This window comes from Podarcis liolepis, assembly GCF_965112155.1.
Source record: "Podarcis liolepis genome assembly, chromosome: 9".
Classification (NCBI taxonomy): Eukaryota; Metazoa; Chordata; class Lepidosauria; order Squamata; family Lacertidae; genus Podarcis; species Podarcis liolepis.
Genome location: NC_139564.1, coordinates 28,135,169 through 28,160,170, shown reverse-complemented (window position 1 = coordinate 28,160,170; position 25,002 = coordinate 28,135,169). Strand labels below are relative to the sequence as shown.

Below are 25,002 nucleotides of genomic sequence, written 5' to 3'. Positions count from 1 at the left end.
CATCACCATTTCACAGATGACACGTAGGCATTAAAAATGGAACCCTGTGTTATCTGTGTCAGGGGCTGGTCTGGATTGGAAGATTGGGGAATGCAATTGCAGGAAGGTCAGTTCCTAACAGAAGAGGAGGGGAAATATTCACACACACACACACACACACACACACACCGCTTCCAGTGTTTCCAGAAGCAGAGAGACAGGCAGACACAGAAGCTGCACAGTTGAGAGAGAAGCTACCCAGCTATGAGATAGTAGCTAAGCAACCAGAAGGGAGGGAGCAGCTGGGCGACGCATCAATTGAGAGTGGGGGAGGGTGACATCAAAAGTGACCCTTAAAACGTTGGTGGGGGAGGAGAAAAAAAAGATGAAAAAGGACTAAATAGTGCTGCAGAAATTGTAATGCTATGTGTTCTCTGTAGTCTCTAGATGAAACCTGTTGTATCGGATATATTACCAGGGGACTTGCGGGTATAGGGCGGTATACAAATTTAATAAACAACAATAATAAAAAGATTTATTTAAGTTTGCAGAACCGGTGTCGTGATGGTCAGACGGACAGACAAACACAGTGTGGCACAAACTGAGGAAGTAAGTTTTTTTATGAGTTTTATGTCTGGGCACACACAAATGGGGAAAAAATAAAGTTAAGTCTTTCATCTGATTGGTAAAATCATTTCTTTATTAGATGATACCATTTTACAACTCTCTCATGCATTCTAACAAAAGTGTCATTCCCTGGCAACCTAACAGCTGGTGAAAGTGAAAAAAAAACTTAAGAGTACAAATCTTACCTGTTATGCAAAGGCAGTGGTAATAGGTACTAACTTGCACTGAAGCAAAACAAAATAATCACAAAAGTAAGATATCTTTCTTCTAGTATAAACATGGAAAATTCACTTTCAGTCACATATTCAGAGTCTCTGGCATCTTTTATGCAGAAATCTCTGTGATGTAAGAATCTGTTGGAATGTCAGTAACAGCTACTTAATACTGCCAGAGTATTTTCTTCCTTCAGCAGATAGGATCTGTTCCTTTACACACAGGCACAGGGGAAAAAAGTAAAGTACTTGAGTGAATGTTCAGAACTCACACAAAACTTGCATATACCTATTTCAATCAAAGAAGTGGGGCTGGAAGAAAGTGTACAGTGCAAGCAAAGCAAAAGAATGTGATTTTTCTTACCGCCCATGGTTTGTTAGGGGAAAACAAACCAGGAGTCGGCTTAAGATGTAATACTAAACCAAACTGTGCACTGCACAACACAAGCTACTTCAGTCCTTCTGATGTTCCACAGTTATTTCAGTAATAAATGGGATCCTAAGAGTAATTTCAAGAAAGCTGAGCTTCTATTTACCCATTCAGCAATGCAACAAATGTGCATCAGTCCCCAGCATTTTAAGCAATACCTGTCCAAACTTCCAAAGATTTCCTTTATATTAAGCCTCCTCTGAAACCTTTACTTTCATAGTCTATGTAGTAGATAGGTAGCCGTGTTGGTCTGCCATAGTCAAAATAAAAAATTCCTTCCAGTAGCACCTTAAAGACCAACTAAGTTAGTTCTTGGTATGAGCTTTCGTGTGCATGCACACTTCTTCAGATACCACTTCTTCAGGTATCTGAAGAAGTGTGCATGCACACGAAAGCTCATACCAAGAACTAACTTAGTTGGTCTTTAAGGTGCTACTGGAAGGAATTTTTTATTTTTTCATAGTCTATGACAGTCAAAATTCTTATCAGCCTGTAGTGATTTCAGGGCCACACACATTGGCGTAATGCAGTTGATCACTATATGTATGGTCAGTGAATCTGCAAAAATGAGAAGTACACCACCAGTGTTGCCGCAAACCACTAAACCCATCAAGTTTTTAAGTGGCATTCATGCCCCATCTGAGTCTGTACTCCCACTTCCTTTTCTGCTGTCTCATCTGATCTCCTGAAACTTTGCTTTTTGCCCCATCAGTTTAATCTTACAAAGCACAATATCTCTTCTTCCACTACAGTTTTCTAAACAAAGTAATGGCATTTAAGAGAAGCTGAGTTGAATAGATCGTAGCGAAGCATGTGGCCATTCCTCACCAAGTTAGTTATGACAAACCTTGCAAAATCTGAACTCCTAAATCATAAGGCATCCCCTCTGCACATTAATAACATTTTCTTCAAACACCCAAGCAGACATCCCTGCATGTCGAGTGAAATGGCAAATCCAGATTAGTTTTTTCAGAGCAGAATTTAAATTCACTCTCCTTCTATTGTAAAGCACAGCAGGAGGAAGCAGCTTAAGATTTTTGTTTGTAGGCTTAGCATACATTTTCGGAACATCATCTGAATCAATGCACATTTTTAAATATTTACCCTTCTTTTCCTTGTCTTACTTTTTTCATGTGTCATGTACTGGAGATAGATGGGATTTAAATTTTCAGAAGAGAGAGAGAAAAAAAAGAACCATGCAGAAAGAACAAGAGGGTGGCAATTCTGCTAAAGCCAAAAGGACTGGATTAGGAACTAGGTGCAAAAATCACACCTGCAATGAATTAGAAAGACTAATCAGTCATCAATATGAAATAGACAAATTCGTCTTATGGAGCATTACATGTGTGAGCGCAATTTTATGCATGTCTACTTGAAGCAGGTCCTGTTGGAGTCCCAGAGGAGTTTGCTTAGGTTTACAGCCTTAGAGGGTCTAATCACCCATGTTAATGTATCCAGAGAAAGTTAAGCATGCTCAAATTCTACTGAATTCAATGAGACGTTAATACCCTTGACATTCTCTGATTTGTTTTCATTGAGAAACAACTGGTGCGGTGTGTGTGTGTGTGTGTGTGTGTGTGTGTGTGTGTGTGAAGACACACTGTCCATACCAAACCTCACCCACAACTGAACCTAACTTAAGATGACACTATCTAGTCCAGCATCCTATGGGTATCCTATAAACACGACAATATCACTGCCCTGCTTTTGTCCACCTAGTGCCTTTGTGCCTGCCTAGTCTGCCGTCCAGGTGCTGCTAACTGTTGAGAGACAACCCCAAAGCACTTGTTTCCCCTTCTTGGGGGTTCTTTGGCTTTAAAACCGAACTTGGACCAGGCAGCCCTTCAAACGAAGGGCTGCCCTTTGTGAAACAGGACATGCGGCCACATCGTCCATGTATAGTTTAATTCTCTTTTAAAAACCCTCTAAGTTGGTGGCCATCACCAAATCCTCTGGTAGATAATGCCACAGTGTGAACAAGGCCAAAAGGAAAATGGGCTCTATATAATGCCCTGTTAGTCAGGTTTGACTCAACAGAAAAAAATTCAAGGCAGAGTCTCTTCCAAGCAGGATTTCATGTCATGACCTTGTCTGTCGGCACAACTAGCTTAATGGCTTTGGATATGGTTAATTCTTAAAACCTTTGGACCACGGGAAGCAAAAACTCCCATTGAATTCAGTGAGCCTGTGGCTGGAAGCCTAAAACCAGAGTAGCTAGAGTCACCCTCACCATATTAGGCAGGGCTAAGGGTTTGTAACATTCCATATAAGTTCCATCATGTGTTACCTAGCCATACACAATCCCCTGATTATCTCATGACTTCCCTGTGGTCAGACGTGTCATGATGGGTGCATCGCGGACAATCCTCAGGGTTACTGTTCTCAGGATTCACAAGGAGCAGAGAACATCCCGACAGAAAGACACAAGTTCTCTTTACAGTCCTTCTTGTGATGGGAAAATTATTTGAAGGGGCCTCAAGTATCCATGCTCTGATCAGATATGATTTCATGCTTTTATCCGTGCCATATTAGGTTTCGTACAAATATTCAGAAAGAAAACATTCATGGTTGATTTTTCAATACTGAGAAAGGGCAGGGTGGGTGTGTAGCTGCATTTGGCTACATTTATGTTTGGGGGAAGCTAATTAATCATGGTCCAGATAGAAAGGCAAATTATTTCAAAACAGAAACCTGATCCCTTGGGACTTATTCTGGCCCCCAGTAAACCAGCACATGAGTCTCAAATCCACAACGTGGAGTTTCATATTGCCTTTTGCCCCAGGCAATAAAATGTCTTGGACTGGCCCTAACTTTGGTTAAGCCAGGGACAGCCAATGTGATACTTTCCAGATGATGTGAACCAAAACTTCCATTGCCTTTAAACAGCATGGCCAATCGTGAGGGATCATGGGAGTTGAAGTTGAACAACACCTGGAGGCTGCCAGGTTGGATATTGCTGAATTGAATTAATGCATGTTTCTATACAGGCTCCCTTAAACTAGGCTCAAACCACTGAACACTTATCAGAAATCTACTTCTATACAAAACTGACTTTCTACATTGTTGATCTATAGTGGCCTTTCCCAACCTATTGCATTCCAGATGTTTTAAAAGCTTGTCCAAAATGTCTAGAGGCAACTGGTTGAGGAAAAGTTGCACTATATCTATGTTTTGATATCTTGATAAATCAAAAGTTCCATGACAAATACTCATATACTAGTGACACAAGAGAATGTGAGCCACTGAAGGGTTGGTAAGGTTCACATTTCACAAACATTTGCAACTTCTGAAGCTCCAAAGGAGACATGTGCCTCCAAATCACTCTGAACAAAATCTAAGGCATTACTTCCCACTTACCTTATCTACCCTGTGATTTTGAGGTCATCCTTATCCCTGTGGTGTTCAAATGCTAGGGATAATTTCTTCATGCACCAGACTTTGCCACATGTCTTCAAGCAGATGGTCTTGTGAGACCAGCTTACCAAATTTAGCCATGAAACTCACAGGGTTGCTATTCTAAAGATTGGAGGGTTGTATGCCTGTCTGCCGGTCTGCACATGCACATACTAGGCTATGCACAAGTATGCACATATTGGCAAAAATACCACACGAAGTTGCATTAGATTTCAGAAATCTGCTTTGCAAAATATGTATATTAATCAAAAGTGAATACCAAAATGTGTATATAAGGAGAATTATGTACTAAATGCTAGTGTATTTTCAAAGTGGTGGGTATTTCGGCAGTGGGGGGGGGGTTGATATGGAAATGCGGAGAACTGAATTTAAGAGTGGAAAAATGAGAAACTGAGAGATATTGAAACTGACAGATTTGCTCATCCCTATTGACAACTGTGCATATATCACAGGGTCCGTTTCAGATCTGAAGAGAATTCTGGGGTACTATTTGTGGCATTGCACACGACTGAATATGACTGCAGATTTGAAGCACATGCACAATGACATTTCAAGGGATCCTGGAGTACACATTTTGGGTTGTGCTGGGCAACAGTATAATGGATCAGCTCTCGTAACAACCCATACCAAAATGGACAGCATCAGAGTTGTCACATGGCCATTTTAAAACAATTGCTTGGTCAGCCTCTATACCATGTAATAAGATGTTTTTAGATTGGAGAAATAGGAAACAGAGAGAAATCAAGATGGACACCCACCCCTACCTCTTCCTTTTGCAACACACTTATCTGCTTTCAAATCCTCCATGGCTTTGCACTTCATACCCTATGATTCTTTTCAATTGCTATTTTTGCTAATACTCAGCTTGTATATCTGATAAAAGGTTCAGTGTCAATCCTGCTGTTTATTTCACTATAAACTTTGCCCCAGCTGGTGGTGGAGAAGAGGGAGTGACTTTGTAATTGCCACAGGAGCAACCAATCCGCATTCTGCAAGCCAGCTTTGGCTGGAAACAGGTGTTTGGTTATTTTAAGAAGGTGGCACAGCTATCGAAGATGCAATAAGCCACAACAGGCTCACTGTCCACAACATGTATGCCTGTAGAGAGACTATTAAATAGTTCTAGAGATCTGGCAGAACACAGAACATTCTGTTTCTTTCCCCCCACCCCATCAAAAACAACCACAACAAAAACCCACCAAACCATTGCCACACTTCTTCAGGCCATCTTATTTCCTTGCCATCTAGTTTGCTAGACTTTGAATGTCTGTGAAAAGTAGTATCACATCTTATTCACCTCCCTGCATTTCAAGCTGAATAACCTTCAAAGAAGGCTATTCCCCAGCATAGCTGCCAATTTTGAACTGGTAAACAGGATGAGGAAGTTTATCAGGATGAATTGCAGGTTTTCAAAATTTTGGAGTAGCATCAGACAGCAAGCAGTGTTGTTCTAAGGCAGAGGTGGGGAACCTGCAGCCTTCTAGATGTTGTCTGATTCCAACTTCAATCAGGCCAAAGCAGCATGATGAAGAATGACGGCAGCTGTACTCACCCCTTCTGGAGTCCACTTTCAGAACAGGGGTTGGGGGTGACGATTAAAAATTGTGATTTCCCAGCTCCCCCCCCTTTAAAAAAAAAATGCCAGTAACATACAACTTTGGGAACTGTTTGCCTGAGCTTTAACAGGTTTCTTACTCAGGGGAACCTCCCTCCTGTCTCCAGTTTTCAACCTGATTGCCCCGTCATAAAAAACCACACCCTTAGAGGAGCAATTTCCACCCTCCCTCAAAATGCTAAAGTCTGTCCTTGCAACTGGTGTTTCCTGCTTGGCAGGGGGTTGGACTTGATGGCCCTTGTGGTCTCTTCCAACTCTATGATTCTATGATTCTATAACTGTCTTCCGGAAATTTGTCACAGTTCATCCCTTTAGAAAGGTCTACTGTACCTGCAATTTGCATGCAAATATGGTTTTGAGATTTATAAGTAGGAGCAGAGCTCAACAACAAGTTGTGCATGAATTTAGGAGGCTGCCATATGCCATTAGACTATTTGTTCACCTGGTTCAGCATTGTCAACTCTGATTGGCTGGACTACAACTCCTCTTATCCCTGACCATTGGCCATACTTACGGGAGCTGGAGCCTAACAACATCAAGAGGCTATCCCTCACTTAGGAAATCTTTGCTTGTTCCTGCCCTTCCCTAATCCATGATTTGCTAGGGAAAGCCCCATGTGACTTAGTCAAAACTCCAACCCCTGTGAAACTGTTTTAGGTCAGTGGGGACCTTTACACTGAACGGAGACCAGGGAGTTTCTTTAAAACCACAGGCTGGTCAGCAAATATGAGGTGGACATTTAACCAGCCACAAGCAAGTTAGGATGGAAAACAGAAAGACAGCTTTTCAAAAGACCCAAGGATATGTTCTTGATAAAGGCTCATTGGTTAATTTACAGACATTCAAATCCCACAATTGTTGCACTCTTCCCAGCTGAAGCTTTCACCGCTGAATTTCATTCTTCCACCAATTTGATTGACATGCACCCAAAGACAAAGAAAAGCTTTGAAGCTGGGATCAAAAGCTGTCGTGCTTCTGAGAGCCTTATGGATCCACAGCATGGATGCTGTGCTACTTTTTAGGTCACGCTTGATCTCTTTTGTCAATATCTTATCAGGCCAGCCAACACCTGTCCCACACACTTCTTCACATTTTCAATTCACCCTCAAATCTAAGACTTGTAGAACTTCAAGAAGAGAAGCTAAAACAGGGTCTTCTGCTTTTCATGTTTGGCGCCTCCATCCCTTTGGAAGTGGATTATAGTTGGAGTCAGCTAGTGACAGGTAGTAATCAGACCTGGAATCCATGGAGACCATGTCAGGATCTGTCTGGGCACGTTGGCCATAGTATGCATACTGTAGACGAGAGCTGCAGGGGGCAGTGGAGCTCGGGGCAGACACTGTGCTCTTTGCAGGGAAAAATGCTGCTGACTGGCTCCTTCCAAACGAAGCTAATTTTGCATGGGCACTGGGAGCAGGATGCTCATAAGCCACTTTTTGTTTCCACTCATCCGGCGGCGCAGGCAGTGTTTTCCGGCGAGCAGCAGACACGACATTTGCAGCGATCGACTCTTGAATGGTCTGTGGGCCGAAGGCATCATCCACCAGCCCAAGAGGGGACTTGGCGGCTGCTTCCCAAGGAGTCAGCCTCTTCCCAGGCTTATCAGCTGCAGGAGGTGGTTTGCTAAAATCAGGAGCAGGTTGAAACACCACAGGAGAGACAGGGGACATGGATCGTGAAGTGGCTGAAGGTGGCCATCCAGGGAGTGATAAAGATCGTTCTCCGCCTCTTTCCTAGAAACAACAAAACCTTAAATATAATGACAATCACTGAATAGCAATGACAGAGACTTCCAAATTAAACAACAGATGGTTGGTTTTGTCTAGTGATCTACTATTGTAATACTGTGCATACAATAAGTAAGTAGCCCCTCAATTTTATAAAAAAGAACAAAGTATGAGCAATACTATTAGAAAAGAAAAAGATGGAATTTGCTGGAAAATTGTAGGAAAAAGAAATCCTCCAAGTTTCATTACCATTGCCACCTGAGATTTCAGCTACCTTTTCTTAGATCAGGGGTAGACAACCTAAGGCCCAGGGGCCGGGTGCGGCCCAATGGCCTTCTCAATCCGGCCTGCAGATGGACCAGGAATCAGTGTGTTTTTACATGAGTAGAATGTGTCCTTTTATTTAAAATGCATCTCTGGGTTATTTGTGGGGCATAGGAATTCATTCATTTATTTATTTTTCAAAATATAGTCCGGCCCCCCACATGGTCTGAGGGACAGTGGACCAGCCCACAGCTGAAAAAGGTTGCTGACCCCTGTCTTAGATAAAACATTTTTCCCTCAAAGGAATTTTGAGAATCTACTATTATTGCACACAAGAAAGGTCTAGAAACATAGGAGATCAATTAGCAGCAATTACTAGCCCAACCTGTTTGCAGGCTTGCAGTAGGTCTGGAGAAGTATTGCAACACAGCAGGTTCACGGCCAGGAATACCAGAGCGAACAGTTAAGGGGGTGATCAAATCAAGTACATCTATGGTGGAATTCATGGAAAGGAACAGAATCAAGGAGAAAGATATGAAAGGGCAAACAGCGAGAAAATATCATAGTTCTCAAAGAGTCAAGGAAGACAAATTCAAGGAGACAGAATTTTGTGTGACTTTTCAGTTCCTTGGGTGGAACGATCCTTGACCAGACTAGCCAAACTCAATCCACATGTGATACAGTGGTGCCTCGCAAGATGAAAAGAATCTGTTCCGCGAGTCTCTTCATCTTGCGTTTTTTTCGTCTTGCGAAGCAAGCCCATTAGCGGCTTAGCGGATTAGCGCTATTAGCGGCTTAGCGGGCTTAGCGGATCAGCTGATAAGCGGTTTAGCGGCTTAGCGGATCAGCTGATAAGCGGCTTAGCGGATCAGCTGTTAAGCGGCTTAGCGGATCAGCTGATAAGCGGCTTAGCGGATCAGCTGTTAAGCGGCTTAGCGGCTTAGGATCAGCTGATAAGCGGCTTAGCGGCTTGGGAAAAAGGGGGGGGGGAGGAAAAAACCCCCGCAGGAACTCGCAAGACATTTTCGTCTTGCGAAGCAAGCCCATAGGAAATTCGTTTTGCGAAGCACCTCCAAAACGGAAAACCCTTTCGTCTAGCGGGGCATTCGTCCAGCGGGGCACCACTGTACATTCAGGTAGCTTGTGCAGGCCGCAGAAGTCAGTCCCAACCCTAAGCTTTTAAGGTTCTTGCTTTTGATTGACACATTTGACAGTGAGGGAGAGAGGATGAATTAGATAGAATTAGAGAGATAACTGTGAATAAATTAACTCATTGAACAATTTAGGGATGAGGCAACTGTCTCAATCAGATTTTGTTGGACTACAGTTCCCATCATTCTTGACCACCGATCATGCTGACAAGGGCTGATTTGAGGTGAAGTCCAAGAACATCTAGAGGGCCACAGGTTCCCCATCTGTTATTTCTTCTTAACTTAAAATCTCAAGCATGCTCTTCTATGAAGGACAGTTCCAATCCACCAATCATTGCTGCTGTGCACCCCCTGTTCACTTCAGGGAGCTTGTGCTGGCAGATTCTGAGGGTGGCCCTTATTTGGAATTGAAAGAGAAAATGTGAGAGGATGACCTGTGTACCCTTCAGAGTACTGTACATCCTCTATCAACCTGTGGTACTATGTTTTAGCTATTCAGTATCAAATATTATATTCAAGAGAATGATTACGCTTGTCACTCTTTCTAACAGACTTCTATCCCTCTCCCTCCCAATGATTACGTTCAATATGGTTAGGAAGGCCAAATTAAAACCAAAACATCTGACTGAACCTAATTGCAAATGTTTGTATTCCACCATCATGATACTCTACTTAACCCTGCTCCTTTAAAATCAAAATAAAGCTTTGCCCTGATAATTTCAGAACACTCTGACCCATTTATAGGAGCAATCCATTCATAGTTCACAAATCCTAATCTGCTTAGGTAATGAGCGCTTTCATTCATAAATCCAGTGCACTGCCACCACAATCTTCTTTCATATACAACATGCCCTTACCCTACAAACACTGCCTATTAGGCTATTCAGCTGTACAAAGAGGACTTGTTAGGCTGCAGAAAGACAAAAGGTTTTAGGACGCATGGGTGGAATGCGATGAAAATTGAAACAAATATTTCTTAAATTTGTGAGTTATACCATCCTAAGTACATACAGATGGCCTCAGGTCTGTTCAAACCACTGGGTTTTACTTCCAGGTACTGTATTGCCCCAAATATAAGCCACACACACAAATAAGCTGCACCTTTAAAATTCAAGGCGTGGGGGGGGGGGGAGACAATACCCAAATATAAGCCACTCCCTTAAAATTCCGCAGGCACTCACACCCATAAATGGCTAACACAGAAGAAAATCCTACAGCAATATCGTAAAAGCCAATTTCTGTAAGGTTGCAAATTTAAGCTGCACTTTAACTTTTCACGGTTGGAATTTGGGGGGGGGGGAGTGCGGCATAAATTTGCGCCAATACGATATACAGCTTGGATCCAAAGGTGCTGTTGCATGAACAGAAGGCATTGCTTTTCATATGAAATTGCAACAGTTTTAGGGGGGATGTAGGTGCACAATGGGACGTGGGTGGCGCTGTGGGTTAAACCACAGAGCCTAGGACTTGTCGATCAGAAGGTCGGCAGTTTGAATCCCCGTGACGGGGTGAGCTCCCGTTGCTTGGTCCCTGCTCCTGCAAACCTAGCATTCGAAAGCACGTCCAAGTGCAAGTAGATAAATAGGTACTGCTCCAGCGGGAAGGTAAACGGCGTTTCCATACGCTGCTCTGTTTCGCCAGAAGCAGCTTAGTCATGCTGGCCACATGACCTGGAAGCTGTACACCGGCTCCCTTGGCCAATAAAGCAAGATGAGCACCGCAACCCCAGAGTCGGTCACAACTGGGGCACAATGGGGGAAGAAGTGGGTGAGGAAGTTACCCTGTGCAGCTAAAAGCTGTTGCACCAAACTGTTTAGTTGAATACTGCCCAACATGAATACAGTCATACCTCGGGTTGAATACGCTTTGAGTTGAGTGCGTTCAAGTTGTGCTCCGTGGCAACCCGGAAGTAATGGAGTGCTTGCGCATGAGCAGACGCTCAAAATGACATCACGTGCATGCGCAGAAGCGGCGAAAAGTGACGTGTGTGCGCAGACGTGCCGTCGCTAGTTACGTTTACCTCTAGATGCGAACGGGGCTCTGGAACGGATCCCGTTCGTATCTAGAGGTACCACTGTATTCTGAGTAGGGAAGTAAATTGCAGATAGTTTAAGGTCTGCATTTGTGCTATCTTCCCACCACTATTTGGAGGGGAATGAGTAATGCAAACAGGTCTTCTAAATAATTGTGCCTTTACATAGAAAATCCGCTTTACACAAAGTGTTTTCTGCATAGGGGAGAAGAGAAGAAGTGGGCTTTCTCATGTAATGGCTGTATCAATCTTGGCAACCTTAGAAACTGGAAGGTTTCTAGCTACCTGCTACACACATCCTAAATAACCATGCCCTTTATCTAGAAAAGTCAATGCAGGAAGTTAACTACCATCTGCATTTTGACCAACAACATTACACAATCATAGCTTTGTGTTGGTGCAATGCTTCTGCTGAAACATAACACAAGGTTACTGTGTCACACTGACCTTGTGTTACATTCCTCCTGTTACACAGACACAAAACTACGATTGTGCAACATTCTAAGTACTTCGCTCTCCACAACTTGGCATTTCAAGCAATGTGGTTTTTCTTCCTCAGGAAGGTTTTCCTTCCTCCTTTCTTCTGACTGTCTAGTCAGGTTACATCATTCTCTTCTTCCTGCTTTGTTGCTGGGGTTTGTGGCTTTCCTTTTTTCTTTGTATTTGCTTATTTCTTAAATACAGTTTTACAGCTTGTTCTGACTTCCTAGAATGCAGCAGCCAAACAGTGTTGTTCAGTCTCACATACTGTACTCAGGCAAGATTTTTTTTTTTAAGAAACACCCCAAATTTGCATGGCCATTCCACCTGCCACTGAACACACACACAACAAGACAACATTTTCCATTCAAGTTACACTAATATAGTGCGGGAATATGTTGGGAATAGTTCAACCCATCACAGAAGCCTTACCCATCATGGCTAATTTCCTAAAAGTAAAAAACGTGAAAACCTGGGCTATAGACAAATGTCCCTGCATTTCCCTGCTGCCTAGCCCATCTGTCCCAAGGAGTAAAGTACGTAAAAAGAAGTTAAAACACCATATCCTATCATAATAAATACTATCAATCCTTACAATCTGGAGATATAGATGATAGATGGATTAGATAGAATAAAGATCCTCAAAAAGTCCTTACCTACCAAGGACAATAGGGATGCGGGTGCCGCTGTGGGTTAAACCACAGAGCCTAGGACTTGCCAATCAGAAGGTCAGCCATTCGAATCCCCGCAACGGGGTGAGCTCCTGTTGCTTGGTCCCTGTTCCTGCCAACCTAGCAGTTCGAAAGCACATCACAGTGCAAGTAGATAAATAGGTACCACTCCGGCGGGAAGGTAAACGGCATTTCCATGTGCTGCTCTGGTTCGCCAGAAGCAGCTTAGTCATGCTGGCCACATGACCCGGAAGCTGTACACCGGCTCCCTCGGCCAATAAAGCGAGATGAGCGCTGCAACCCCAGAGTTGGCCACTGGACTGGACGTAATGGTCAGGGGTCCCTTTACCTTTACCTTTTACCAAGGACAATAACTATTTTTTTAATACTTGTCCCCAGTAAATCCTTGCCCTTATTTTGCCTCTGTCTTTTGAGGATGCTATAAAAAACTACCAGCTTTCCTTCTACAATGTTAATAAACCAAGCATCAAAAAGAAGCAGACATGATTTGTTTACTAACATACCCTGCTTTGGAAGTCCTGTGAGCTATTCTAAATCTTGCCTGCAGTCACATACCAAGATTCATATCTTCATTGCTGACCTGGTTCTTCATAACTGTGGAAATTTCTCTGAGCGGAGACTGTCTAGATGAAGCAGTGTTGTTATAAATGGGTAGAAGAGCAACTCTAGTAATTGGAGTTATTGGAATGAGGTGTCATTCAAGGATCACAGGCAAGAGAAGAGTAAGTGAATACCCACAGTGAGGTATGCCAACTTTTCAACTCATTTTTGTAGCTGTGCCTTTAACAGCAATGTGTCCTGCAGCAATTACCGGTAGTAGATGATGACATTCTTCTCCATGCCAGGACAAGTCAACAGCTAAAGGCAATGCGACAAGGTTAAAAAGTTGACAGCATTATCTACCGGATGCAGAGATGCACTTCAGTGCTTTGAAACAGTAGGAAGGAGGTGAGCGAGTGGTTCATGATGGGAATACTACCAGTCTTTGCCTTTTTTTATCTGACAGTACACCCAACAATATGAAGAGTTTGCTGTCATAGCTTTGACTACTTTGTGGTCACAATCGGATGTAGCATTAAATTAAACTATGGTTTAGCATTATGTGAACAGGTCTTGGGGTTTTCAGCTTCTTTTTCCCTACTCCACTATATTCACAGGGAGAAAACTGGAAGCTTTCACTTCCATTTTTAACTAACCACAATTTATCATTATGTACAAACCTGGACAAATCTTTGGAAAACAAGTCAGCTTCAAACCGTGGTTTACAGTCCTGGCTTGTTTCCATAGTTATGCACAGTTTGGGGATTTGGATGTGACAATAAATTGCAGTTAAATCAAAATGGAAGTAGAAGTTTCTAATCTCCACACATCCATGCCAGAAGACGACTGGGTAGTGATGAAAACACAACCCTACAGCCCATTCATGTAACCGTAAACCACACTGTACTGCACTCATTGCCAGCTTAAAGTGATTGCTTTGATTTTGTCTGTCGTTTGGTTCCTACAAGCTTTTGAGTTGTCATAATGAATACACTTCGTGCTAAGTCAGTACAGCTCACTTCAGTTTCACATCTCCTAAAAAAAAAACAATGAATAGCTTATTACATGTACTAAGAAGGCATTCACTACTGCCACCTTCTGGATATCAACGGTAAAATCACACATGGTTGACTACTAGAGCACGATGCTAAGGACATTTGTTAACAGGTGCAGTGTATGTCATTACTTCAGAGTTTGGCTTAAAATCAATTGGCCATTTAAGTCTGTTAATACTTGCATGAAGAACTGTATAATTACAGTCATACCTCGTGTTGCGTTAGGTTCATGTTGCGTCTTTTCAGCTTGCAAACGCTTGCGAATGCGGCAAAGCCGGAAGTGTATACTTCCTGGTTTCGCCGCGTGCAAGTGCGCAGAAGCATTCTGCATGCTTTGCACATGCACAGAAGCGCTTGCGCAGAAGTGCCGCTCTAGTTGCAGGCTTTTTGGGGGGCAAATAGCACCCCAGAATGGATTGTGTCTGCAACTAGAGGTACCACTGTATTAAGCTTATATATAAATGTGTACAGTATGCAACTATAAATTAAACTGCAACAGGGAAATAATACAATATATTGTGGGAAAATGTTGGTTTCATAAGTTCATGAGTAACAATGAATGGCGGGAATTGTAAGTACAATATAAGGGAAGCTTGGCTGTTTCAAAGTTGCAACGGATGTTCCTCAGGGGGTTATCCCTAGCAGGTATGTGAATTCACAATGAACTTAAATTATGCAGGTCCATTGATTTCATGGGGTTTATTCTGACAAACATTGGACAGCATACTATGGTTTTAGCATCATGTGTGAACACAGCCACAGAACAAATACTCATAAATACATGCATATATACACCAATATTTTCCAAATCCAACAATTCATCTTCCAGAGTATGAAGCCTGTCCTCTCAAAACACACACATACAGTTCCATCCTTTTCCAATGGCATTTAAAATTTATTTTTAATGCAATGCTCCACCGACCACACTTACTGCCAACTCTTTGCAGAATTCAAATCCCTACCTGACTTTTGAAAAATAAATTCAGCACCACACTTAATTTAACGGGGTTCAGTTATTTTTAATGCAGGAAGTAGGCTTTTGAGGGATGTAAAAACCTAGCTAGCTAGTTTCCCCGCCCCACCTTTGAATTTCTCCACACTACTGTGGAGCCCCCATAAGCAATGTTATTTTAAGGCTTCTTTCTTCACTGCATTGTCCTAGCCATTTACAGACCATGTAGTGAATATATTATAGCACTATGCAGCAAATCTGACTTGACTATTTCACCTCACTTTTGCCCATGTACACCAACATTCTCCAACATCTTCACGACAACTTTATAATGAGCAATTTTCATCCCTGAATTGTAACTTTAAAAAGTAAAGAAGGTAAAGGAGCCCTGGACTGTTAAGTCTAGTCAAAGGCGACTATGGGGTTGTGGTGCTCATCTCACTTCAGGGCAAGGGAGCTGACGTTTGTCCACAGACAGCTTTCCAAGTCATGTGGTCAGCTTCTGGTGCAAAGAGAACACCATGACAGAAGCCAGAGTGCATGGAAACACCATTTACCTTCCCGCCACAGTGGTACCTATTTATCTACTCACACTGGCGTGCTTTTGAACTGCTAAGTTGGAAGAATCTGGAACCGAGCAACAGGAGCTCACTCCATTGTATGGATTCGAACTGCGGACCTTCTGATCGGCAAGCCCAAGAGGCTCAGTGGTTTAGACCACAGCACCACCCACTCCCTTAAAAAACCACTTATTACAAACTTTCAAACACATATGACAAACTTGCACCCAACGAATCAGTCCATTGTGTAACATAAATACATGCACCTGTAGGCCCTAGAGGGTCTGTGGTGGTGTTCACTGGATAGAAGATGGAACCGCTCCTAAGAATAATCACATCTTATCTCAGCCCTTGAATTACAGTGCTACTTTGGTCATAAATTATCTTAGTGCCTCATCTATCTCACATTACTGTTGAGAATCAATGAAGACTTCAATGCACTTTGAATAATAACTACAGTACAGTGCTCTGTAAATAATAACGGAAACATTCCATGGTGACACATCCTGGCCTACTAACTTACGTGCATAACTCATCAACGTCAGTAGGGACTACAGAATGGAATCCTGCACAAAGGAACACTAAATTTGGGAACAGAAGTTCATTGGGGGGCAGAGGGGGGCATTGTTATGTAGGCATGTAATTTCCCCCTACTGTCCTCTAAACTATTTACAGAGGGAGGGGGAGGGCTGTTAAGAGCGACACTGGCAGCTCTTATTGCATCCAGTGAATCATAGGAAGACCTTGGGATTCTGGAGCTGTTGTCACACTATAACATTCATGGTTGCTCTGTGTGCATTTCAAATGCTATATTGGGCCACAATTGTTTTTTCCCAGATCAAGGAAGCAAACTTCTTTTATGGAAAGTTGTTGTCACATATGCCTCTTGAGTAGATAACAACTCCACCCCTGTGAATTTGGGGCTGGGGTAAGAGGTAGCATCATACATGTTTGCACACTGACAAGTTATGAATTCATATTAGAGACTGTATAAACGAAGCATGTAATGCTACATTTGGGTTTGTTCTGCTATACAAAGTAAAGTTAGATAGTTGATTGGCAAAGTCCTCAAACACGGTAGAAGAAAAAAAATTGAATACTGGGAGTCCCTAACCCAAAGTCAAGATCTGTTGGTATGAGCAAGTTGTGATCCAGCACATCTCTAGCTCAGCCAACTGATTCCTGGTGCAGCCCTGCTAAGATGCCATAAGCCCCACATCTTAGCTCAGCTAGAGACAGCATGGCATAACTCCTTCATTCTGGCTCAACCAGTGTTCAGCCAGCTGAGCTGAGAATGGTGGATCTTACACCACTGTAATTGCTGAAAAGCAGGTATTCCAGGGGAGTGATATGGTGGGATCGAGTGGGGATTGGATTTACCACTGGATCCTAACTCCATTCGGCTTAGTCACATGACCTGATAAGCCAGAGCAACATACTCTGGTAAAATGGATAGTGTAAGTCAAACTCTATTTTAAAGCTTACCTCTCCCTCTCTCAGGCTTAGGACAACTGAACCAGCAGGATCTCTGCTTCTGAACAAAGTCTGTAGTACCACGCTGGCTTAATTTAACTTCTGTCAGCTTCCTAATACTTAAGAGTGCTCTGTAAAGCAGAAGCAGTCAATATGGTGTCTTCCAGAAGTTGTTGGATTGGATTGCTAGAATTTGGAGTTGACTATCATTGGCCTAAAGGGGGGGGAAATACAATGTTTCAGATATCTGCTTAAGATCAGCAGGCCTGGCTGCTTATCTATACTGAAAACAGTAGGAACAGGGATGGACTTTGGTAATATGGCACCCTGAGTGAGAACAAAATTTGGCCATCCCCCATATTTATTTTCACAATAGCTCCTTCCTTTGTTATTTATTATTATTTTGCGCCCCATGGCTTGGTGCCTTGTGCAGAGGAACTGCCTGCACCACCCTAAATCCAGAGTTGGTAGGATCATCTGTCCCTAGAGTTATGCCACTGCAAGAAAAATATTGAAACACATGAAGGAAAATGATCTTCCAATGTTGCTACCAGAATCAGCCCCATTGTCTCATACCCTGGCACTCACACCTTTTCAGAACTTACAGGGAGATTCCTCACTGAAAAGCTGGAGCAGCTGAGTATCCCTGTAATCTGGAGAGCGCGCTCAGGCAAAGGGCTGGATACTGTGTGTAAGCCAGGCTTGCTCTTATAGGGCTCTCCTTCCCCATGCCTGCAAGGGGCCCTGATTCTGTTCTTTCTTGCTTAGAGATTATCACTTGTGCATCTTCAAGAACAGTCTTCTGGGTGGAGACTTTCCCAAACAACATGAGCCTGTCTCTCTCACCAGGCAGGGGAGCTACCCCTTTGGAACCTATTGGTTCTTCAATTGCACTTGCAAAGGCTGCACGATTCCTCATTTATAGCCATTTTAACTCACCAAGTACTTGTTTTATAACTGGCTTCATTTTGTCTTCACCATTGCTAGAAATCTTGTCAGCTATATTTGTGCATTTGTAATTTTGTAAGGTATGGGACCTGGCAGCTACATCAACAATTTTTTGCATGGTCTGTGGTATTTTAAATACCATATATTTGCTGCTATTGGGGGGGGGGCGTCTTCTGGCTGTTCCCTCACTGCAAGAAGTGAGATTCTCCTTGTGGAAAGCCCTCCAACCAGATGTCAAGAAGATAAAGAACTAGACAACTTTTAGAAGACATCTGAAGGCAGCCCTGTATAGGGAAAGTTTTAATGTTTGATGTTTTATTATGTTTTTATATGTGCTGGAAGCCGTCCATAGTGGCTGGGAAAACCCAGCCAGATGGGTGGAGTACAAATAATAAAATTATCATTATCATTATCATTATTTTATATATGACTTGCATGTTAATTGAATTGTTTGGGTTTTGTTATACTCTTCAATAGGACTTTGGATTGACTTGTTATAGCATGTGGGTTTTGTTATATTATTTTGTCATTTCTTTGAGTTGTGATTGTGAGCCACAATTTGAAAAAGTTTATGTACAAATTAAAAATCAAAACAGAAGAGAGTAAAATGTGCATCAAGTGCTTTTTGGAAGGAAAGGATACTGTGCCTTCTTATCCTGAAGACAATGTACTATCTTTCTAACACCATGATAAAAACCCCCCAATAGAATAACAAAGCTCAAACCTGGCATTAAAAAACCAATTCTATACTAGTACGTTTAGCAAAATCCATGAAAAATTGAAGAAGGAGCTATATAAAGAGGCAATGAATCCATGCTTCCAGGATTAGGGTGCCACAGGATAGATGACACAATAGAAATTAGCATGCTCCACACACTCACAATGACAGACTGTGGAGCAAAGATCATGGAGACACACATGGAAGGAGGTGTTCCATAAGGGGTCTGTGGCTTGGCTTTTGAAAAATAGGGGGTCCTTGGTAATAGCTAATTGGGAACCACTGATCCAGAAAAATGGAACATCACCTATGCCTTCATGAGAGCAACACAACTTTGGGCTCAAAGTCTGTCACTGTACTTCCAGAGAAGCTACCTTTGTTAAATGCTTTGAAGACCTGAGCTTACTGGAGCCTCAGAAGGCATATACATTCCATGTCCTGGGTCACCGGTGCACATAGAGCTCTTGAAACCTGCAGGTATCTCAGCCCTGGTCTAAAGTGGCCTCCACAACATTGTAAAGCTCTCGTATGTGAACTCTGTCAGTGTTTATGGGCATTGTGAGGTTGGCCACTGAATGGTGTCATGAAGGCTTATTATAAAACACCCGGGTCTCTTGGGATGAGGGGCTTCAAGGGGACTACACTGCAGAGGCATCCCACTAGCAAATTCCACCTGATTCATTGTCTAAGCTGGATTTCACTAGAATATAAATGAGTGGAAAAAGCAAAGACCCTGCTTTCAAAGACATGGACTCACTTATTGAGGAAGAGCCATTAGCAGTGCCCAACCTTTTGTGTTACCAGTGAAAGAGTGCTCCCACTCCGCCCCAAATAGAATTGTCCATTACATGGGCAAACATGTATTCCACATCTTACGTTTACAAGATAACATGATGGGGGGGTGTGTGTTTGGGACACCTGCAGGTCAGGTGCGGGTGCTTAATCCTTAATCACCTGCTGCTTTCCCTCTGCTGTTGCTCTTCCCTGGTCATGTCCCCCAGCTGAGCTTCTTTCTTGTTTCTGAAACCTGGCTGGGAGCAAAAGCAAAGAAAGCAACTGGGGCAAAGGAGGCATGCAGTGGGGAAAAGGGCAGGCAGTGAAGGATTAAGCACACACGGCTTCTCCCCTACAGATTCCTCTTCACCATGTACCGGTACATTCATGTAATTCAGCAAGCATGGGGCAGGGAAGCTGCCTTTGCCTGCATAACATGAAACTCCCGCCTGGTGAGTTGCCTTAACCAACCTCATTGTGGCTTTTATTAGAAGGGGATGGCGCATAGGGCACATGTGTGTAGGTTTACTATGGAAGTTGGAATCCAGAGAAAATTAGCTTCTGTTTGTAGAAAAACACATTTCTAATCCACCAGCAAAAGCTTAGTAACTGGCAATTTCTGAAAACTTTACATACCCTCCACAGCTCTTCATAATTGTCTATCCCCTGCCTGTTTCATACCGCCGCAGCCTCTGCCTTAGCAATCTTTGCCACAAAATTCCAAAGAATTTGAAAACACGAGTGCTTGAAAAAACATTGCATTCCCTTGACAGATAATTCAGATTTCTGGGTGTGTGCTGTGCAGCTGTGAGTGTAGATTGATCTTCACATCTGCTCACATCTTTCTTTCTGAGTCTTCCAATAAGAATGCCAGTTAATGCTTCTTTGGGTTGTGGTTGGGTGTGAGGCAAATCACTCTGCTTAAACTGGACTGAGAGTCACCATCCACTGATGTCACTCAGACGACTCAGCAGCTGGGCATGGCTTTCAGTCATTCCTGCCCTAGGCCATATTTGAACAAGAGGTGAGAGGCGCTGTATTCTATTACCAGTCCCCTTTGCAACCCATTCCCTGTGGAGTTAAAAATGAAAAGCATCTAAAACTTTAGTCTCAACTCAGGAAGAGGGCAGGCTTTCCCCGTGTCATTGCAATAGATAGATGCAGCAGTACAATTCTCAGAAATATCCTTTCAGAGCAAAGATGGGAATAGCACATTGCATTAATCTATGAGCTCTCTTCCTAAAAAGCCAAACTGGGCAGCTATTTTGATAGGCGCATTTTTTAATCCAGTAACTGCAAGTCTAATATTCTCATTCAGGATACTGTTTTGTGGATTCAAACACCTAACACATTTGTTTGTCTCTGATTCAAACAAATATTTTTGATTAGTCAACACATATTTACTCTTGTGGGTGCCCAGAGGGTGGATCATGTTTGTGAAATGCTTCAGCACATATCCAAATTGCAACTCACTGTGTCTTAGTTCAAACTTAGATTTTGAAGCAGTCACAAGTCTACTCACCACTGAAAAGGCAACTCATGTTGACTCTACACATTTAAAATACCGTAGTTGGGGAAACCAGACTGGAATAATTTATTCCTGTACAAACTTCTAGCCGAATGGTTATAGGACCCTGGGCCTCTCAACCCAATTTAGAATCCAGTTCTGACTAATATGATGAGGTCTACTCACCTTACCCGAAGCAGGATTCCCAAAAGGCAGACCCTGAGAAGCAGACAGCAACTTTGAAATGCCAAAATGTGGCCAACATTTTGAGGGCCCAACCAGAGAAGAATGATAGCACATTTCTCAGATCATCTCAAATTCACGGGGCAGCAGCATTGATTATTTTCTCTGTTCAGAATTTAGGAAAGTGAGCAACAAGCAGAAGGGAGAAGGAAAGGAAGGGAAGAGAACTGTAGGGGCTGTGCAATGAAGCTTTAATTTAATCTTCCCCTTCATGAGATGGTTCAGTATGAGCCTGGTGAGTGATTAGAGAAAGACATCACCAGGCTTCTTTCACTTTCCTCCCTCTGATAGTTACAGCAAAGACTAACATATATGACTGCAGAGTCATCAGCTGTAGAATCACCCTCATAACCATCTTGGCACCAATTCTGCACAACAGATTTATGACACTTCAGTTCTATTGATGTCCTACTCAATTCACACCCTATTCAGATTTAAGCGCTTGGATTTAATTGAGTTGCTGATCAGACTGAATTCATTCCACCAGAAACTGAATGGCATTTTGAGCAATTTTGGCAGAAGGAAGGAGAGAAAGGAAAAGAAGGAAAGAAAGACCTTGAAACTCTTTTTCAACTGCAGATAAAAACATGTGAAATCAAAGAAAAAGCAAAAAATACAGATAAAGAAGAAAGGAACAATTTTAATGGTAGAGGAAAAAGTACAGCAGATTGTAATTGGAAAATGAACAGAAAGAAGATCCCAAGAGGATTAAAATATTGGTACCGCATAATCTTAAATATGTTGTGTTGCAAAAGAATCCTTTGTGTACATATTTCTATGTAACATGGGCTGTTTAATTAAAATTGATACAGCCACGTTTGACTTCCAGTATAGACTACTTCAGCTAACTAAGCCTACCCTAAATATGTTGAGCTTTGGACAAGAACCCCACCGTAGTCAAAAGGACTTCTTATGACTAAATATGTTCTAGCTAGTCAAAAAGAGTTATTCCATTTGTTCTATGGACTTTGGATAAGTCCTACATGTTAGGGAACGCTCCTTTTATGTGTGAAGTATGAAATAAATGCCTCAAATGTTTCCTAAATGTGGCAGATTTCACACTTTTTCATTTCTGGATGGTGATTGGTCTACTTATATAGTACATGGCTGTTCTTTCAATATTATAGTCAAAATGCCTTCCACATGACTGGAGAAAAGCTGTTCTCAATTGCCTGCCCAGCGAATGTAATCACATGGGGCGGTATCCATCAGCACAAAAGTTTCCATCTACACAATGGAACTGGCTCCCTCTCCCATCTCCTGTGTGGCCCCATTTCCCCTCCAAAGCTGCTCCAGAAGTTTGGAAGAAACCTCAGAGCAGATTTAGGGGTTCCATAGAAGGCAAACAGAAAGAAGAGAGGAAGGGGAAGTTCTGTTGTGCACTCCAATATCCTTGTGCTAATGGAATTACTTTAATGTATACCACCAAGGGAGGTGGTAGCAACAAGGGAGGCTTGTTCACTGTGTGACCTAGTCTGTTCACACAGATAGGTATGGCTTCCTTACATAAATTTCTGTAATTGTGACATCAAGTCACAATAGTGGAAACTGGAACCAAGAAACTACCCATTGGTGTATCCCCCCCAGCCCTGAAGGCTGCGCATGGTGTTCTCTATGGAATGCATCTTCAAAGGCAGTCAAGACATATTAAATTGAAGTAATTTTGACTGCTTGCAACATTATTTTAGTGGTATAGGAAGTGTTGCAGCATGTGCCCTTCACACATTGCTGAAACCTTGGAAATTCAAGCAGTAGCTGTTTGTGTGAATTGGACTGTAGGCAAGGCACAGCTCTGTTTCAGAGGGATTCAGTGATGTGAAGCTGAGCATCAATTTCAGCACTAGACAATGGGGCAACATCTCCCATGATCACCACCAGCCTTGTAGTGATTCAGGCACTGCAAATGGGAATGAAATGGCATTATGGCCACAGTAGGTTTTTGAGGGCCTCCAGAACTTAGTATGCTACAATGAGGGAGGACTGTAACTCTGTAGTTCACATGATTTCCATGCAGAAGGTCCCAAGTTCAATCCCTGGCATCTCCTGGTAAAAGGAGTAGATAACAAGAAATGGGGGCGGGGGACTCTGCTTTAGACTCCAGAGAGGTAGTGCTAGTCAGACTAGATAACACTGGGCTATATGGGCCACACAGAAGCTTTGTATGTTCATTTATATAAATTCAAAGTATTTTCAGACCAGACTTGGTTGGATCTGTTAATCAGCAGTCAGTACATTCACATGAACTGTCCCTACTCAGGCACTTTCCCATTATGGCTGCATGTCCAAAATACATCTGAATAATTTAGCCAAATCTAAATTAATTATTGTCATTCATTTTGTGATATTGGTTTAGCTAGAAGAGTGGGGAAAGTCTATCCCTTAACCCCTTTTTTAATCACCTCAGTGTGTGCACTCAAACTGTATTCAATGGAGTTCAGTCTGTTTAGAGTGAATACAGCCTAGACACTCAAGCATTACTGGAGATGTCAAATATTGTTCTTTTGTATCACAACCATAAATAAAATTGGCAGAACCTAACCCTGGATATTCAACCCAGCAAACATGGCGTGGTAACAGTGTCTTGATCCTCCTGGTCCACAGTGTATTATTACTCGAGAGTAGGGTGAAAGCACAAGAGCAGAGTGAAAAGAAACACCAGTGGAAGAAGCAGGACTGGAAAGCCCAAGGTGAAAACGAGAATGTGCCTCAGCGATCCGCAGAAATATGAGGTCAGGAATCATGGCATGTCATTAGACAAGTATTTATAAGGCACATACTGCTCTGGCTGCAAAACTGGTATTCAAGGACGTGTCCCTTCAGTTTATAGTCGCTATGCTTTCACGTGAACATATTGCACCACTTCCACAGCTGTAGGACCCAGCTCATCTTCCTGGCTCCTGTAATTTTCTACTTGTCAAAAACAGAACAAAATGCTAGGCCTGAGGAGGTCAACCTTTCCCCCCAAAATGGGAAAACTTTGAATAGCCTCTCCAGCCTATGGCTTTCTTCTTCCAAATCTAGTAATATTATTTACCCTTAACCAGGGGAAGGGGGAAATTGAAGAGGTAATTCATGATTGCGGATCACCAGTTTACTCTCTAATGACCCAAGTCTGCAATTGAACCTCCAGTGAATGAAACTGACCAGTGCTGATTTGTAGAAATCATTTCCCTGTAGTTATGGGGTCACGGGATCAGGTGTAACACAGCCACGTTATTATAGTGCTTATGTGAGCTAAGCCATCACGGATCCGTTGTGGTGGTGTTTCGCCTTAAGCTGAGAATCGAGGAAATGTTGCTGGCGAATTCACCACTTTGCATGCCCAGTGGCTATACAAAAAGGAAGTAATTCATCCCTGCCCCCAACATATGGTTGCAGTGATAGTAGGAATGGGGCTCAGAAGATGCCTCATAATAGGGATTCAACTGCAGAGTTGGGCCAAGACTCTATACCTACTTTTATACACAACATTCATAAGAGACATAACATTTGAAGGCACTTTTCAGAAGTAAATCTAATACCATTGTTATTTTGATTGTGCTCAGATCCTGTGGCCGCCAGTCTCCCCCACCCCCCACCCCAAAAACCTTCTGTGAAACCTATGTTCTA

General features: G+C 42.6%; 1 protein-coding gene across 2 annotated transcripts in view; it reads right to left on the bottom strand.

The window, feature by feature from the left end:
* Positions 1-2,357: 2,357 nt before the first annotated feature.
* Positions 2,358-25,002, bottom strand: part of SYNPO2 (synaptopodin 2) — a 96,304-nt gene continuing 73,659 nt past the window's right edge. Inside the window, exons 5-6 of one of the 2 annotated variants that reach the window (XR_014515980.1) lie at positions 6,557-8,010; positions 2,358-6,474 (exon numbers count right to left, since the gene is read on the bottom strand). Coding sequence is in view for 1 of the 2 variants with exons in the window: in XM_083460269.1 (XP_083316395.1) it covers positions 7,441-8,010 (570 nt within the window). In the remaining variant the exon portion in view is untranslated. Of the gene's footprint in view, positions 8,011-25,002 lie in introns of both variants that reach the window. The other variant, XM_083460269.1, reaches the window with a different exon arrangement.